This window comes from Poecilia latipinna, unplaced genomic scaffold (assembly GCF_001443285.1).
Source record: "Poecilia latipinna isolate Pla-1442-1.1 unplaced genomic scaffold, P_latipinna-1.0 Scaffold68, whole genome shotgun sequence".
Lineage (NCBI taxonomy): Eukaryota > Metazoa > Chordata > Actinopteri > Cyprinodontiformes > Poeciliidae > Poecilia > Poecilia latipinna.
This window is the reverse complement of record NW_015112684.1, coordinates 1,100-14,920: the sequence shown is the minus strand read 5'-3', so window position 1 is coordinate 14,920 and position 13,821 is coordinate 1,100. Positions and strand designations below refer to the sequence as shown.

The following is a 13,821-nucleotide window of genomic DNA, read 5'->3' as shown; positions in this document are numbered from 1 at the left end:
GGTTGGGTTGGTTTTTTTTTTTAGTTTTTTTGGTTTTTTTTTTTTTTTTTTTTTTTTTTTTTGGGGATTATTCTCTTTAAAAGCCCCATTTCCAGTTAGAATCTAAATGGATTTGATTTAAAATTTGTGGAAGAGAAACAGGCCTATAGCGTCATTGATTTTTTTTTTTTTACCATGCAGTGACTTAAAAAAGTGAAATTTGAATAAGAGAAATGTTTTAGAAGAAAACAAACAGTAAATCACAGATGGCACAAGTCTTGGCACCATTATTTCCCAAAATGTACAAAAATTAATAGTAGGCGACTGCAGTAATAGAGGGATTTATTTCACTCAAATATTAACCAGCAAATTTCTCCATATATGCAGCTCCTCACAGCAAAATTGTTTTAAAACTTGTTTTTAGGAGGGTCAACTAATGATGTTTTTTTTTTTTTTTTTTGTGATAAGATCTGTTTTTTTAGCAGATCATAATTTAATTAGTGCTGCATACATGTTATTTTCTCACTTACGCTGAGAGAATTAGCAAAGGGATTCATGATTCGTGAGCGATGTCATGTAAATAAGTTGGCAGGAACAGTCTCCCTCTGTGTGGTTCGTTAGAAGTGCTGCGGTGCACGTCCGACTGTTTGCGGCTCGTCTTCTTTGTAAATCTCGCAGCGAGCCAACTTTACTGAAGAATGCCCGGGAGGAAGAAATTAAATATGCAAATCGAATCAGACTTTATATGTATAATTAGCAGAAAAGAGTGAAACATAATCAGAACTTCTTCGCTCGCTAAGAAATTTGCTGCTGTTTTGTCTCTCTGACTGTATTTTCCGGCAACAGCTCACAGAATCAACTTTATGTCGTCGTCGTTTCTCGTCTGTTTGCCACTTTCTCTCTTATTAAACCTAATGGAAGCAAATCCTTAGCTTTCCTAGTTCTCCACATCAACTGTGATGGGACTATTTTTGTCTTATCTATATAAGAAAAAACATGTTAAATTATCTTTCCGCTTCTTAATCTCTCGTTCCCTCTTTCTGCTCAGGATCAGGCAGATCCCATGTCTGGTATGAGCCTCTTGGCAGGAAAGGCGCTCAGCTCGGCTCGCATGTCCGACATTCTCAGCCAGACGTCTCTGACTGGAAGCCAACAGCTTCACCAGCGAGAGGAGTCAGGTCGGTAGAGGAGCAAACACTTCCAGCATTGTGCAGATGTTCCTTTTTTTTTTCTTTTTTTTTTTTGACAAACTCAGTAAATTTGTTGTTTTTTTTTTTTTTTGTTTGTTTATTTTGTTGTTGTTTTTTCCCTCTCAGTTTGCGATGTAGAAGGGGAGCTCCATGCTGCAGCCTGCTACCCGTCGTCCTGCACCAGTGACATGCTCCTCAGCTACAAACCCCCAGATCTGCAGTACAGCATGGAGCAGGCTGGGGTCTAGCACAGGTATGTGTACAAAGTAATAGAAAAAAAAAAAATATTTATTGTGAGTCGTGCTGCTGTTGAACCTTTCAAAATGAAATTGGCACCAAAAGCTTCCAGCCTTTTGAACAGCAGTCCTATTTTACACCTTTGTCCCTGGCTGCTCTAGCCTTCGATATTTCTTATTTACCCTGATTCAAACCCTTTAAACGTTTCAGTTTTTGTCTCGTTAGTGTGGGCTTCTCACACTAATGTAGCAGACAATGGTGGAGTCAAAAGAAAACCAACAAGCTTTTCAAATCAATCTCAGTTGTTTTGATCCTTAAGTAAATTTTCTGAAAAGGAAAAAAAAAAAGAAAAACACCTTTTGCTACAGCTACAACTGACTGTGTGTGTAGTTCAGGGTAGAGTTAGCCTCAAGTCTTTCATAGCATTTTTTTTTTTTTTTTTTTTACAACTCTGACCAGCTTCCCTGTCACTGCAGAAGAAAGGCATCTCCACAGTATGATGATGTCACCTCTGTGTTTCACCATGGCGACAGGGACAAAAGTTGAACTTTTCTCTCATTTGACCAGAGAATCTTCTTCCATAGTTGGTTTTGCTTTTTAGATGATAGTGAACATAGCAAAATTTGATTTCTAGCAACTTTCAATTTTCCGTACAGGTTACATATTGAGATTATATCTGGCTACTAGCCATATTTACTCTGACTTCTAGAGGCATGGAATCTACGGGTATCGGAGTAAACGGGGCTGAAGATGAATACGTCAGCTTTTATCAGGGGTTACAAACTAAAAACTGTTTCCTTTTTTCTGCCTCATATTAAATATCCAAATAAAACACCACAGGAGTTTGATTGTAATGTAAAAAACAGAGTTTTTGAGCTGGAGTGAATAATCAGTGCAGCTCTTTATTATTCCTGTCAAAGCTCCAAGATTTCAGCTGCACATGTTTCCTCCAGTTTAAGGTGGGATTTTGAATGACAGTTTCTGTCTTTTGTCCCTCTGTCTTCCCGTAGGAGCCCCGTGTGCGTGGTCCATATCAGCCACCCTGAGTTGTTGACTTGAGTTGAGCAGCATCACGCCAAACCACCGCTGTCTGTCCAAGCAGGGGGCGCTCTGTGTCCATCTGTCTGTTTCCATCTGTCCCTTCGGAGGGAGGGAGTGGGCGGGTTGGGCCAGAGGTGGGGTCCTTGGGGTTCAAAGGTCAAAGTGCCAGCATTTTCTACACAGACATCCAGCATTGTTCTGTTGCAGGTCGTCTCCTCTTCTCACCTCTCATCTTGGGTAGCTGGAGGTCTCGCTCTCTCCCCCAGCCCCCCGGCCCCTTCCCTTTCGACTCGCCGACCTCGCCCCCCTCCGATCGGCGACCCGGCCCGCTTCAAGCCCACCTGCAGCTCTGACCCAAACCTCCGTTCTTCCTTCACCTCCCCCCAGCGTCCCCCTCCTGCCCCCGGCAACTGTAACGGCATACATTCATTACGTGCCTGACTGGCCAGTGCATTTACACAGCGACACAATCAAACACACACACACACACACACTGCTGCCACAAACCCAAAGTATTCCCATTCGGAGCGAGTTTACGTGCGTATGAGCGAGGCGAGGGCAACGGGGAGCGTCGGGGCTGAAACCTTAGCAACCGAAGGCCCCTTTCAGGTGTTTTAGGCCGGGCTCTGAACGGGCACCAAAAACAGCTCCATCCAGCAGGCGGAGCGCTTTGACATCGCACAGGACAAACCAGCTCTGTTCTTCTTTGTTTTCAGGCATTCGTTTTTTTTTTTTTATTATTATTATTATTATTATTTTAAGACTCATTTTACAGTTAATGTAGGCATTATGGTCAATATGGTTACTCTCATGTTTTTCTGTAAAAGATGTTTATTATATGAATTATTATTATTATTATTAAAGGAGAATAGTTATGTGTTGCGAGGAGGACAACAATGTTCTTTGACTTAATTCTGCACTTTCGGTTCATACTGTCCCTCTGGGCTTCCTGTCCTCTCCTTCATGCTTCACCTGCTTTTTTCCCCCCTCCCCCCTCTCCTCTTCCCCCTCCACCTCTACGTTCTCATCTTCCTCTCCTACCACGTCAGTGACCGTGTATTGCATTGTGGGTAGTTTTACCAGACATTTCCTCCTTTCCTTGTACAGTGATGCCATGTATAGAACGCTATTACAGTTTCTGTATCAAATCATATTTTTTCTTCCATTTTTTTTTTTTTTTGATGTTGTTGGGGAAGCTTTTTTTTTTTATTTTTATTGGTATTGTTTATTTTTTGTATTTTTGGAGTCTTTTAATATGTTTTCCTTTCTGTTTTTATTTTTTTATTTTATTTTCTTTGCTTTATGAATTCTTGAGATTTCTAGCCAAAAGAGGACAGAGAAGAGGGCTCCGCTCTTTCTGTCGTAAAAAACGATTGTTATTATTTTAATATTATTATATTGAGACACTTGAATAAGAGAAGAGCAATTATTTTGTGTTGCTTTTTAAGGTATCATTTCAATCAATGTTGTTGTGACTGTCATTCTAGTTGATGTTGGGCCTGTTTTCTGTTACCGGGGTCGTCGTGGCGGGCTATACAGGGTCAGGCTTGGGGCTTTGTCTGGGTTGGTTTGGGTGCTACAGAGACACTTGGGAAAAATAAAATAAAAAAAAAAGACAAATAAACAAGGGAATAACTTGTAAAATAGCTGACATATCATCCTAAACATCCCAAGCCTGGAGACAGATAAACCCACTTCTCCCCACCGCCCCTTCCTGCTGTGATCCTCCCACCATCCTCGACTACATTGACTTCTGACAAGATGGCGCCTTATGGACTCGGCCCTTCTTTCTGAGCTAACTTTGCTACAACCACGGAGGAAAACTACAGCTTCAGTTACCCGTCTGTATTTTTATTTTTTTTTTTCTCCTTTTATTCATGTTACTTGGTTCCTGCACCGGTTTGTTCAACCAGAAGCGAGGGCGGGAGGTGAGAGCTGCGTCTCGTGAACCATTAAAGGTTCCTGTCGTTGGAGGACGCCAGCGAACTGCGAAAGGGAATCGTTTCAGGAGTCATCTGAAGTCTTCTACAGTAAATCCAAGATTGTATTCAGACACGACTCTGAAGTTCGGTCAGATTCAGGCTGCAGCACATTGGGGACCATCATCAATGAATGAAACCTTCGCTGTTATCCTTTATTTTTTTGTGTGTGTGTCTGAGCTCACTCTGTCCTCCCAATATATTGAACATAGAAACAAAGTTTGACCATCAAAGAGACTGCTTTAGAGAAAACAAATCTCCACTCATGTTTGTACAGGTCAGATATCCTAGTAGCTGGCTGCACGGTCGACATACTGTATGCTATAAACGCCTGAGAGAGCTGCTTCTGTCCAATCGGCTTGTTTTTAACCAAAGCTCGCCCAAACAGACCCATTGTGATTGGTTTGTCCTCTAAAACCAAGGGAGGGCTCTCATCTCATAGGAGCTCTGCCATTACAGATTCAGTGTTCACTTCAGCTCTCGTTTCTCTTTCACGTCTGTCCTCGTTTTTTTTTTCTTCTTCTTCCTCTGTTTACACCAAGCCAAAGGAGGTCTGGAAGACAAAAGGAGCGTTTTATCTGAATACTGGAGCACAGTTCTGAAAGCATGGCAGCAAAAGAATCCAACCAGGAACTTTATATCTTCTGTAATGTTGTGACTGGCCTGTGTTGTGTGCGTGTGTGTGTGCGTGCGTGTGTGTGTGTGTGTGGAGGTGGGAGCAGATGCATGGCAGAAGGGACCACTTATGGGAATTTAAAAGACCGCAGAGAGTTATGAAGCAAGCTGCCTCGCATAGACACATTCAGCCTGATCAGACTGACCATTGTTCTCTCCACCTCTTCTTTTTTTTTTTTTTTTTTAACCCTGTCGACGCCGACTGTCGTCCTTTCTCTCCATCCCTGCAAGCCGACTCTCTCTGCTCCTCCCCTTTTCCTTAGATTCATTTGATTTTCTATCGGTTCATTTTATGATTTTTTTTTTTTTCCTGTTGTCTTTGTTTCTGTTCATTTCTGTTGGGTACAAAAATACTAAAGTGCAACAACAATGGTTCAAAAGAATATCAACCAAACTGAGATGAATAAATAAATATATATAAATAAATAATTTAAAAGTGTTGATGTGTGTGGGGTATTTTTTTTATCTAGCTTGCAGTCTCATCGTTTGCAGCTTATAAAAACGTAGTGTCTAGCCTGTCAGTCCCCAAGTGTCCAATATTATTTTAATTGCATTGAGACCACATGTATCCAAGCAACCAAACAGATTAATTTTTATAAATAACTAAAACAGACAAGCAGGCAGGATTTCCCATGGCTTTCCTTCAACAATAGTTCTCCTACTAAATGGCCTTGCACCAAAATACAGTAAGGATCTGTTGTATCAACCTTCCAGATTGCTCAGGTTTTGGTCTGTTCTGCATCCCCAGAACCAAACATGGAAAGGCAGTATTCAGTTTTTATGCTCCACTAATCTGGAACAAACTTCCATAAAACTGCAAAACAGCCGAAACACTGAGTTCCTTTAAATCAAGGCGAAAAACCCACCTGCTTAGAGTTGCTTTTGATTCTTAATAAATGGAACATTGATCTATATATTGTTCTTGATGGTTAAATTTCGCTCTCATTTCACCAGAGCATTGTCTTTCACATGTTTTTTGTCTCCCAACATGGTTTATGGCCAATTTTAAATGAGGTTTCTTACAGCTTTTCTTTTACCACTCTTTCATGTAACCCAGATTTGCGACTCACACTTGTTCTGTTGGCAGATTCTTTCATCCGAACTGTGGATTTTTGCATCTCCTCCAGAGTTAACAAGGTCCTCTTACCTCCTTTTGTCATTCCAGATGGTCGTCACGTTTTGGTAAGTTTGCAGCTCTTCTATAGTCGTTCCATTCAAATGATGGACTGAACTAAAGCTTGGGGTTTTCACCTAGCTCTTCTTAGAACTTCTCCACAACTTTCTCCCTGACCTGCTGGGTTTCTTGGTCTTTTTGGTGCTTTTCTCTCTCTCTCTCTCTCTCTCTCTCTCTCTCTCTCTCTACTGGTCTCTGACATTCTTTGCAAAACATCTGAATTTTAACAGATTATATTAAGCACAAGTGGAGTCTCTTTCTCTGCAACTTCTGGAGGCATTTTAGCTTGGATGTGCAATTAAGCACCACACTTTTCAGCTCTGTCACATGAAATCACAATAAACTTTTGCACCTTGAGAAAAGGTGCAAAGCTTAATGTGCAGCTCTGTCACATGAAATCACATTAAACTTTCATTTGCAGTTTGAGAAAATGTGAAAAACTAGTCTCCATTGAATACTTTTGAATGGTTTCTCCTATAAGCCACAGCTTTTTGCTTGTGCAGCGTTGCTATACATGCTGCTGCTCTGGTCTGTGCAGCTGCACTGCAGAGGCTTTTCAGTCTGAATTAGCTGAGCTCAGACCAGGTGAATCATGTTCTGTACAAGTGCCCATCATGGCGTTACCACAATATCCAGCTGGTGTACGTTTGGTGTGATGAGTTATGAGATTTATGGGAAACCTTCTGAGCTGACAGCTTAGTCTCCACACCAAATATTTTTTTGACAGTTTCAAACTGATCCTGTGCATGAAGCTTATTTCTCTCACCTCCCTATCCTCCTCCACACCAGCTGTTGTCCCTCTCTCACATCTTCCCATCCTTCCTCTCTCTGTATATCCCTTGCTCGTTTTTCCTTCCGTCTGCTTCCTGTTTCCCAGTTCCCTCTCTCCTCTCCACCTCAGAGTGGCGACAGCACAACTGCCTGCATCAGCCAGTGAAAGCTGCTGCTGGAGGTTGCCGTATCTTGCAGAGAGCCAAGTGTGTGTGTGTGTGTGTGTGTATGTGTGTGTAATAGTATGAGCGTACGCAGATGGGAGAGCAAGTGAGTCAGGAAGGGCTGCTTCTCATCCCTCTGCTGTCAGCACCATATTTCCCTCTGTCTCCTCTCCTTCTTCTCTGACATGGAGCTCCGGTGGACTGAATCCAGACGGGATCTGCACCAACGGATGAGGTAGTAACGTCTGTTTCTTGCACAAGGCGGGTTTTGTGTGTGTGTGTGCATCCTGACTGTTTGTGTCTCAGTGTGCTTGTGTGTGCAGGGCTGAACTGATGTTTGTATCCCTCCTCTACCCCCGACTGTCAGCTGAAAGCATTAAGCGTCCTTACCCACAGCGCAGAGCTGTCAGCTCCTGTCTTGCACTCGTATTAGTGGATTATTCCTGGTGATCACTGTATTGATTATGCAGATTATGTGTGCATCTTTAACAGCTCAGTTTCTGCTATTACTCCTACGGATCACATGACCCCCAAACAGCAAGCCAGCTCTGGAGACCGCTAGCTCTGCCCCCCTTTTACTGTAGATATGTGTGTGTTATTGATCCAAGCTGGCATGGGGATGTTTGGTTTCGCAGTGATGGAGGAGTACCCTGCAGATCAAAGCTACAAAGGCAGTGAATTATTGAACAGAGCCATGTCACTATGAGGACAGACCTGTGTTGGCTTTGCTGTGATCTTATTGTTGGAAGGTGTGTTTGTTCTTTGAGGCATGTTTCCTATCAGGACCTATTTGCCTGTTAGAGATTTAGCCAGTTCTATACCCAAACCCTCATCTTAATGTGTAGCACACTGCAAAGATATTAATAACTCTTAAACTTTACCACATTTTGTCATGTTACAGTTATGGCTGAAGTGATTAATCGGGTTAATCGTGGTGAATCGATCATTGAAATAATCGCCAACTAATTTAGTAATCAATTAATTGTTAACTGGATTATATAGACTCTTAATAAAGGCTATGTAGTGAAATAACAACACACTCAGAGTTGAAATGAAGCCAAAATGTACAAAGAATAAACATATTTTGCACTTACCGTAATATAAAAAACTGCCTTTCCTATATGTTCTATCCAAAACTTCTCAACTAACATAATTTTAGCTTCACCTGGTTCAAATTCTGTAAAGAAAAAAAAAAAAGAATCTAAGCACCTTTTGCTATCCAGTTATTAATGGGTTGATCTTAAACAAAATCATCAGATCAGCCCTACACCACATTGATGTAATTCAAGTCAAGCAGTACATCAAGTGTAAGTCAAGCAGAATGGGCTGAGCTTTTCTCATGTTGATGCTAGAAATATTTTCTTTTTAGCTGCAGATGCATCCTTTGCTGAAAGTGATGCAGCGATAAAAGAACTGCACTTTATGGAAATGCAGTGTTACTTTCTAATTTAAAAAAAGAATATGTATATATTTTTCATTTACATGTTTTAATCTATTTTTAATGTATAAAAAATGCTTAAGCGGTTAAATGAAAAATCTGCAAAATCAGCCAATTTTTTAAACGGACTAAGTGATTGTCAGAATAACTGACCGAATATTTTTATTACTAAAATAATCTTTAATTGCAGCCCTAATTGCAACCACAATTGTGAAGTGGAACGAAAACAAAACATACTTTGAGAATTAGTATTATTATTATTTTTTTACAAATAAAAATCTGAAAATTGCCGTTTCCATTTGTACTCAAAGCCCTTTGCTTGGACCCCAAAGTGTAACTCATGTAACATTTGTCCGTACGCTGTTGTGATTTGATTTATATGAGTTGCTTTCCTCACTCTTAAGAGTAATGTAAATCCTTGTCTAAGCAGGTAGATGCATTTGAGTGTGTGGCGGTTCGGCCAGGATGGAGAGTGCGTGGCTGAGGACATGGACATCAGGGTCCGCCGTTGTGTTCTTCAATACACTGGCCTTGTCCTGGACAGGTAGCACACACTCCAACACAAACGCTTTAATCCTGTTAAAAATCACAGTCCTTCTGTGCAGTGAGAATGCTGACGGTCAGAAAAAGAGAATGGGTTTTATTAACGTTTTGATGACCTAGTTTGGGCCAAGCTTTAGGTGTTGAACAAAAGACCTAACATTGGACACTTTGGTATCCATAAAAATTCCCAGTCAGCTCAAGTGTTCATAGTTCATCTAAAAGCTCCTCTTAGAAAATAATGAGTCTGTAATGAAACAATATTGGTATCTTTTACTACTGTTTAACACAGGTCCAAATTACCCTTTAATGTTTTAGGAGTCTAAAGCTTTAATATTTTCCATTGACTATATTTGGTTCTGCTATAATATTTTGTTGTGTTGTACCTCAGGTGCTATTGAACCCGCTCTTAAAATTGATGGGCGGCAGCAAGCGGCTGTGACACTTCAGGAGAACATGACACACAGGTTCAACTGCCAATCAGACGTCTGGGATCCCCGAGCGCCCCCGTTACTGACCTGGTACCTCAACGGAGAGCAGCAGAAGGAGCCGTCACCAAACCGAGGCCGTCTGGTGATGACGTCACAGAAGGATTCTGAGGTCTTGAGACCGGGGACCAATCACAACAGTACCTTCTCTCTGCGGGCCAGAAAGTGGGACAAGGAGCTGGTGTGTGTCGCATCGAACCCCAGGACAGGACAAAGCTACAATGCAACGGTCACTCTCAACGTCCAATGTGGGTCTGGGTTAAATATGTCACGGACTAAAAGTCTGTTTCAGTTGACATTGTCAAGCCGTTCCTCTCCTCTGTGCCCCAGTCCAGCCAGAAATCCTCAGGGTCAACGCCCACTACAGTGAAACCTCGGACCCCGGCCTCTCCCTGGTCCTGTTCGCCTTGGTGCGCTCTAACCCTCCTGCCACCATCACCTTCGTAGACCAGTCGGGCCAGCTGGTGGCCAACACCTCGGACTTCCTCATCCTGGATTCCCGGAGCTATCCGTGGCTGACCAATCACACGCTGAGGGTCACGCTGAGCAGTCTATCAGGGAACTTAACGGTGAATGCCACCAACAGTGTGGGAATGGCTCAGAGCAACCTCACACTGGCAGGTTAGTGATTGTTTCCATGAAAGGAAAGAATTTGGTCCATTCATTTTTGTTGCATTTCTAACGCCACACTTAAAAATGTCTCATCTGTGCCAGCAGCGTGTGATTAAGGATGTGATTCTTTCATAAATAACCACATGATTATTTGGGGTGCATCCTTTCTACAAATGTCTTCATCCATACAAAAAAATTGCCTCAAAATTTTATTATTTATATACATTTATATAAGAACATGAAAGCAGGTATTCCGGTTCCCAAATGGGACCTTAGGCAAATCCTCTGGTAATTCAATAATAATTTCTGACCCAGTCTGGCAAAACTGGGTATATATACCTTGAATTTCTTGATAAAGTCGCTGAATTTAACTGCACAATGATACTACTGCTGTGATAAAGTCCATTTAGCCATGTTCAGAGCCGCTGTTTTTGGCAGTTCGTAAAATCCTTTAACTTAGTGTAATTGTAGAAAACCCCAGGTTTCAGATTACGTGTGTGTGTTCCCTTAGGCAGCACAATACGAACTCTTCATAAGGCTTCCAGAATCAGGTGCAACAGCATGATGATGTAGAAAATCATCTCATCTGATCATTTAAGCTTCCCTAAATGTACTAAAATATGTCTTCATTCTGGGATAACTTAAACTCTCATTATTTGTTTTAGATCCTTCTGACACTAATTGTGCTGAAACAATTTTTTCTTAGCTTGTAGACAGTCGCTGCATTGCAAAACGTTCTCTAAAACTTTCCTTTAAGTTCCTCTCCTCTGCCCTCCAGAGTTCCTGCAGTCTCGTGTCGAGGTTCCCATGCTGGGTATCGTGACTGGAGGAGCCATGGCCTTCATGGCCCTCCTCATCCTCAGTCTCATTGTCCTCTGCCTTATGCAAAAAAACAAGAGCAAGATTATTGGTGAGAATAATGTGTGCCTGCGTATTCTTTTGAGCAGGAAAATGTTTGTGGCGTGGAGCTTTGTCATGCCTTTTCTCTGTGTTTTGTTAAAGATGAACCAGTGGAGATTCTGATGACCAAGAAAAGGTAAAAAATAAATAAATAAATAAATAAATAAATAAAATATAAAAACAGGGTTTTGGGTTAGCAGAGACTGAAATGATTTATTAATATCTACCTTTTTTAATTTCTAGATGTATTAATATAAGCAATATACTGAATTAGCAAAAACAAACCTCCAACACAAAGTCAGTCTGGTGACTTTAGTTCATGTTTTTTCACCTAGAATTGTAAATATTGATAATTTTAAAGAGCTTACTCTATATTTATAAAATTTTGTCCTGATTCGTTCAACATAATTTCACTTTTCACACACATTGCACATACTTCTTAGAGACATGTGTATTAAAGTCTGTTCTATATGATAAATATACTTTATGCCCAACATTATTTATAATAAAATGTAACTGCAGCCTCACTAGTCTCCTTGTGCTACACTAAGGATATCTGGCCTTTCACTCTGTAGTTTGGCTCACCTTTATGCCACGTCATGTCTTCCTCCATTAGCTCAATGGAAGGGAACACTGATGAAAGCATATTTTTTCTGCTCTTAAGAAAAGTACGTCCACCCAGGAGATCAATAACAACCTCTGATCCAAGTTTGACACCTCTCTGTGTTATCCCCACAGTGAATCAGCAAGCCTGAAGACGGACAGAGCAGATAAGACCAACATTCCCAGAGAGAACATGTCTCTGCCTTCCAACATGCAGCTGCATGACCTCAGCACTCTGAGGAAAGGTAAGAGCTTCCTCCAGCGCGAGAATGTTCAAACATATTTTGCAGAGGCACATTTGGCTAGAGGTTATAAGTTATTGTATTGTTACACCTTCCTGGGAAGGAAGAGAGGTTTAAATAGGTATAAATAGGTTCAGAGTGACTCTACTTAAGGAATAATGTGTAACTGCAAAGACAAATATTGGTTGTAAGACTTTTTACATTTTTACTGAAAAGGAAACACAGCATGTGTCGCAATTATTTATCAGATTGAGTTGATCCCAATGATGTACATTGAAATTTGTGGAGATATGATTAATTTTTCATTATACTGCACATGTTAGTTCAACTCATGAAATTCTGTGTGTGACTTAGATCACACACAGATGCATTTTAGATAACCTAACTTTTACATAACTAAAAGCACAATGAATATAAAAAATTATATATGAATGTACAAGGCAGTAGAAACCAAGTGTGTTGATTTATTAAGAGTTATTTACATACAGTTACAACAAATTACTTTCCTCCTAGTGGACTAGCCAGTTAGCACACTTTAGTACACACTTAAACACTGACAGAACTCCAGACAGCTTTCCCACTTTTAAGTGTTTGTACATGTATTTCATAGATCAGCATGATATGAAGGTAAAAGTTTGAATTTTATCTGTAGTTATAACTGTAATATAATGCACAGTACAGTGCAAAAGAAACAAAATTCACTATATAGTCACTGTTTTTTACATGAAATCGTTTCTTCAAACTGTTAATGCATGTTTTTGTTTCTCTGCATGCTCTTCTTATAGCTCGAGAAGCCGCCCAGCAGAACAGTATGGGAGAGCAGAAGAAAGAGGAAGAGGAGGAGGAAGATCTGTCTTTAGCCTACGCAGCAAGAGGTCAACGAAATGCCCTCTGAACCTCTGCTGCTTTTTCAACTATTTATACCGTGAGTCGTGGCTTATTTATATGTTTCTTTCTTTTTTTTCTTCCAGGTTTTGCCAGGTATCCGATGGTGGGCTACATCTATAAGGTGAACAGCACAAGCAGCGAGGAAATCTGGCTCTGATGGACATTTCAGTTCAACTCCGACTGTTTGTTGCATGCATACCTACATCTAAGAACGCAGCTGTTTGGGAAGAAACCCAGAGCTGCACCACTCAGCGAGTCAAGCACCGTTCAGTCACCTTCAAGCCGGAAACAAAGTTTTTGAGACTATTCTTCAGATCTGTAAAACATACCTGTGAATGTTTGTCATCCAGTAAATCAGGTACTTTCTCATGATGTTCTTTCTTGTCGCATTGATGGGGTGCATTTAATGTTCTCTGCTGAAACCAGAATGTTTATTTGGACAAATATAACCTGAATACGCTGGTGCAGATTTAAATAGAACCGTTTATGGACTTGCCACATGTCCCGCCCTGTATATTTGTATGCATATGTGTATAAAAATGGAAAAAGTCTAATAAAGGTATTATTGAGATTGTATCAAAGTAAATGATGAACATGCTGTGCTTTTACTGTGTAATCACCAGGGGGCGCTATGAAGTGGTGTAAAAGACGGCAACTGGGTTGTGCACAGTAAGAGGGATGTAAATTCTTCTAACAGCCTATTAGCAGAAAGTGTCAGTTTTGTTTGGTAAAATGAAACGATCCACTTTGTTTGTCTAACACAGGTGCAAGAGAGGATGATATTGATGAATGTGTGTGTGGTGGGAGGAGTGAGTGTGCATGAGTCTGTGTGTGTTTAGAAAGACACGCTGTGTGTGTGCGTGTACGTGTGTGTATGTGCCAGGTGTTAGCTCTTGGGTC

At 40.9% G+C, this 13,821-nt stretch overlaps 2 protein-coding genes across 5 annotated transcripts in view; both read left to right on the top strand.

Annotated features, from left to right (window-relative positions):
* The window catches only part of sik3 (SIK family kinase 3), a 49,717-nt gene extending 46,119 nt beyond the window's left edge, over positions 1 to 3,598 (top strand). For all 3 annotated transcript variants that reach the window (XM_015060755.1, XM_015060747.1, XM_015060763.1), the window contains 3 exons: positions 1,028 to 1,157; positions 1,296 to 1,422; positions 2,417 to 3,598. In XM_015060755.1, coding sequence (XP_014916241.1) covers positions 1,028 to 1,157; positions 1,296 to 1,417 — 252 coding nt within the window. In that variant the 3' untranslated portion in view covers positions 1,418 to 1,422; positions 2,417 to 3,598. The remainder of the gene's footprint in view (positions 1 to 1,027; positions 1,158 to 1,295; positions 1,423 to 2,416) is intronic.
* A 3,299-nt stretch (positions 3,599 to 6,897) lies between these two features.
* tmem25 (transmembrane protein 25) lies at positions 6,898 to 13,510 on the top strand. Of its 2 annotated transcripts, none has more exons than XM_015060735.1 (9): positions 6,898 to 7,445; positions 9,079 to 9,192; positions 9,580 to 9,924; positions 10,007 to 10,297; positions 11,067 to 11,198; positions 11,291 to 11,324; positions 11,927 to 12,036; positions 12,819 to 12,908; positions 13,005 to 13,510. In XM_015060735.1, the coding sequence occupies exons 2-9, from the start codon at positions 9,114 to 9,116 to the stop codon at positions 13,076 to 13,078; spliced, it is 1,155 nt and encodes a 384-aa protein (XP_014916221.1). In that variant the 5' UTR covers positions 6,898 to 7,445; positions 9,079 to 9,113; the 3' UTR covers positions 13,079 to 13,510. The 2 variants fall into 2 exon arrangements, with proteins under 2 accessions (XP_014916221.1, XP_014916214.1); XM_015060728.1 differs by having other exon boundaries at positions 9,076 to 9,192.
* The last annotated feature ends 311 nt before the right edge of the window (positions 13,511 to 13,821 follow it).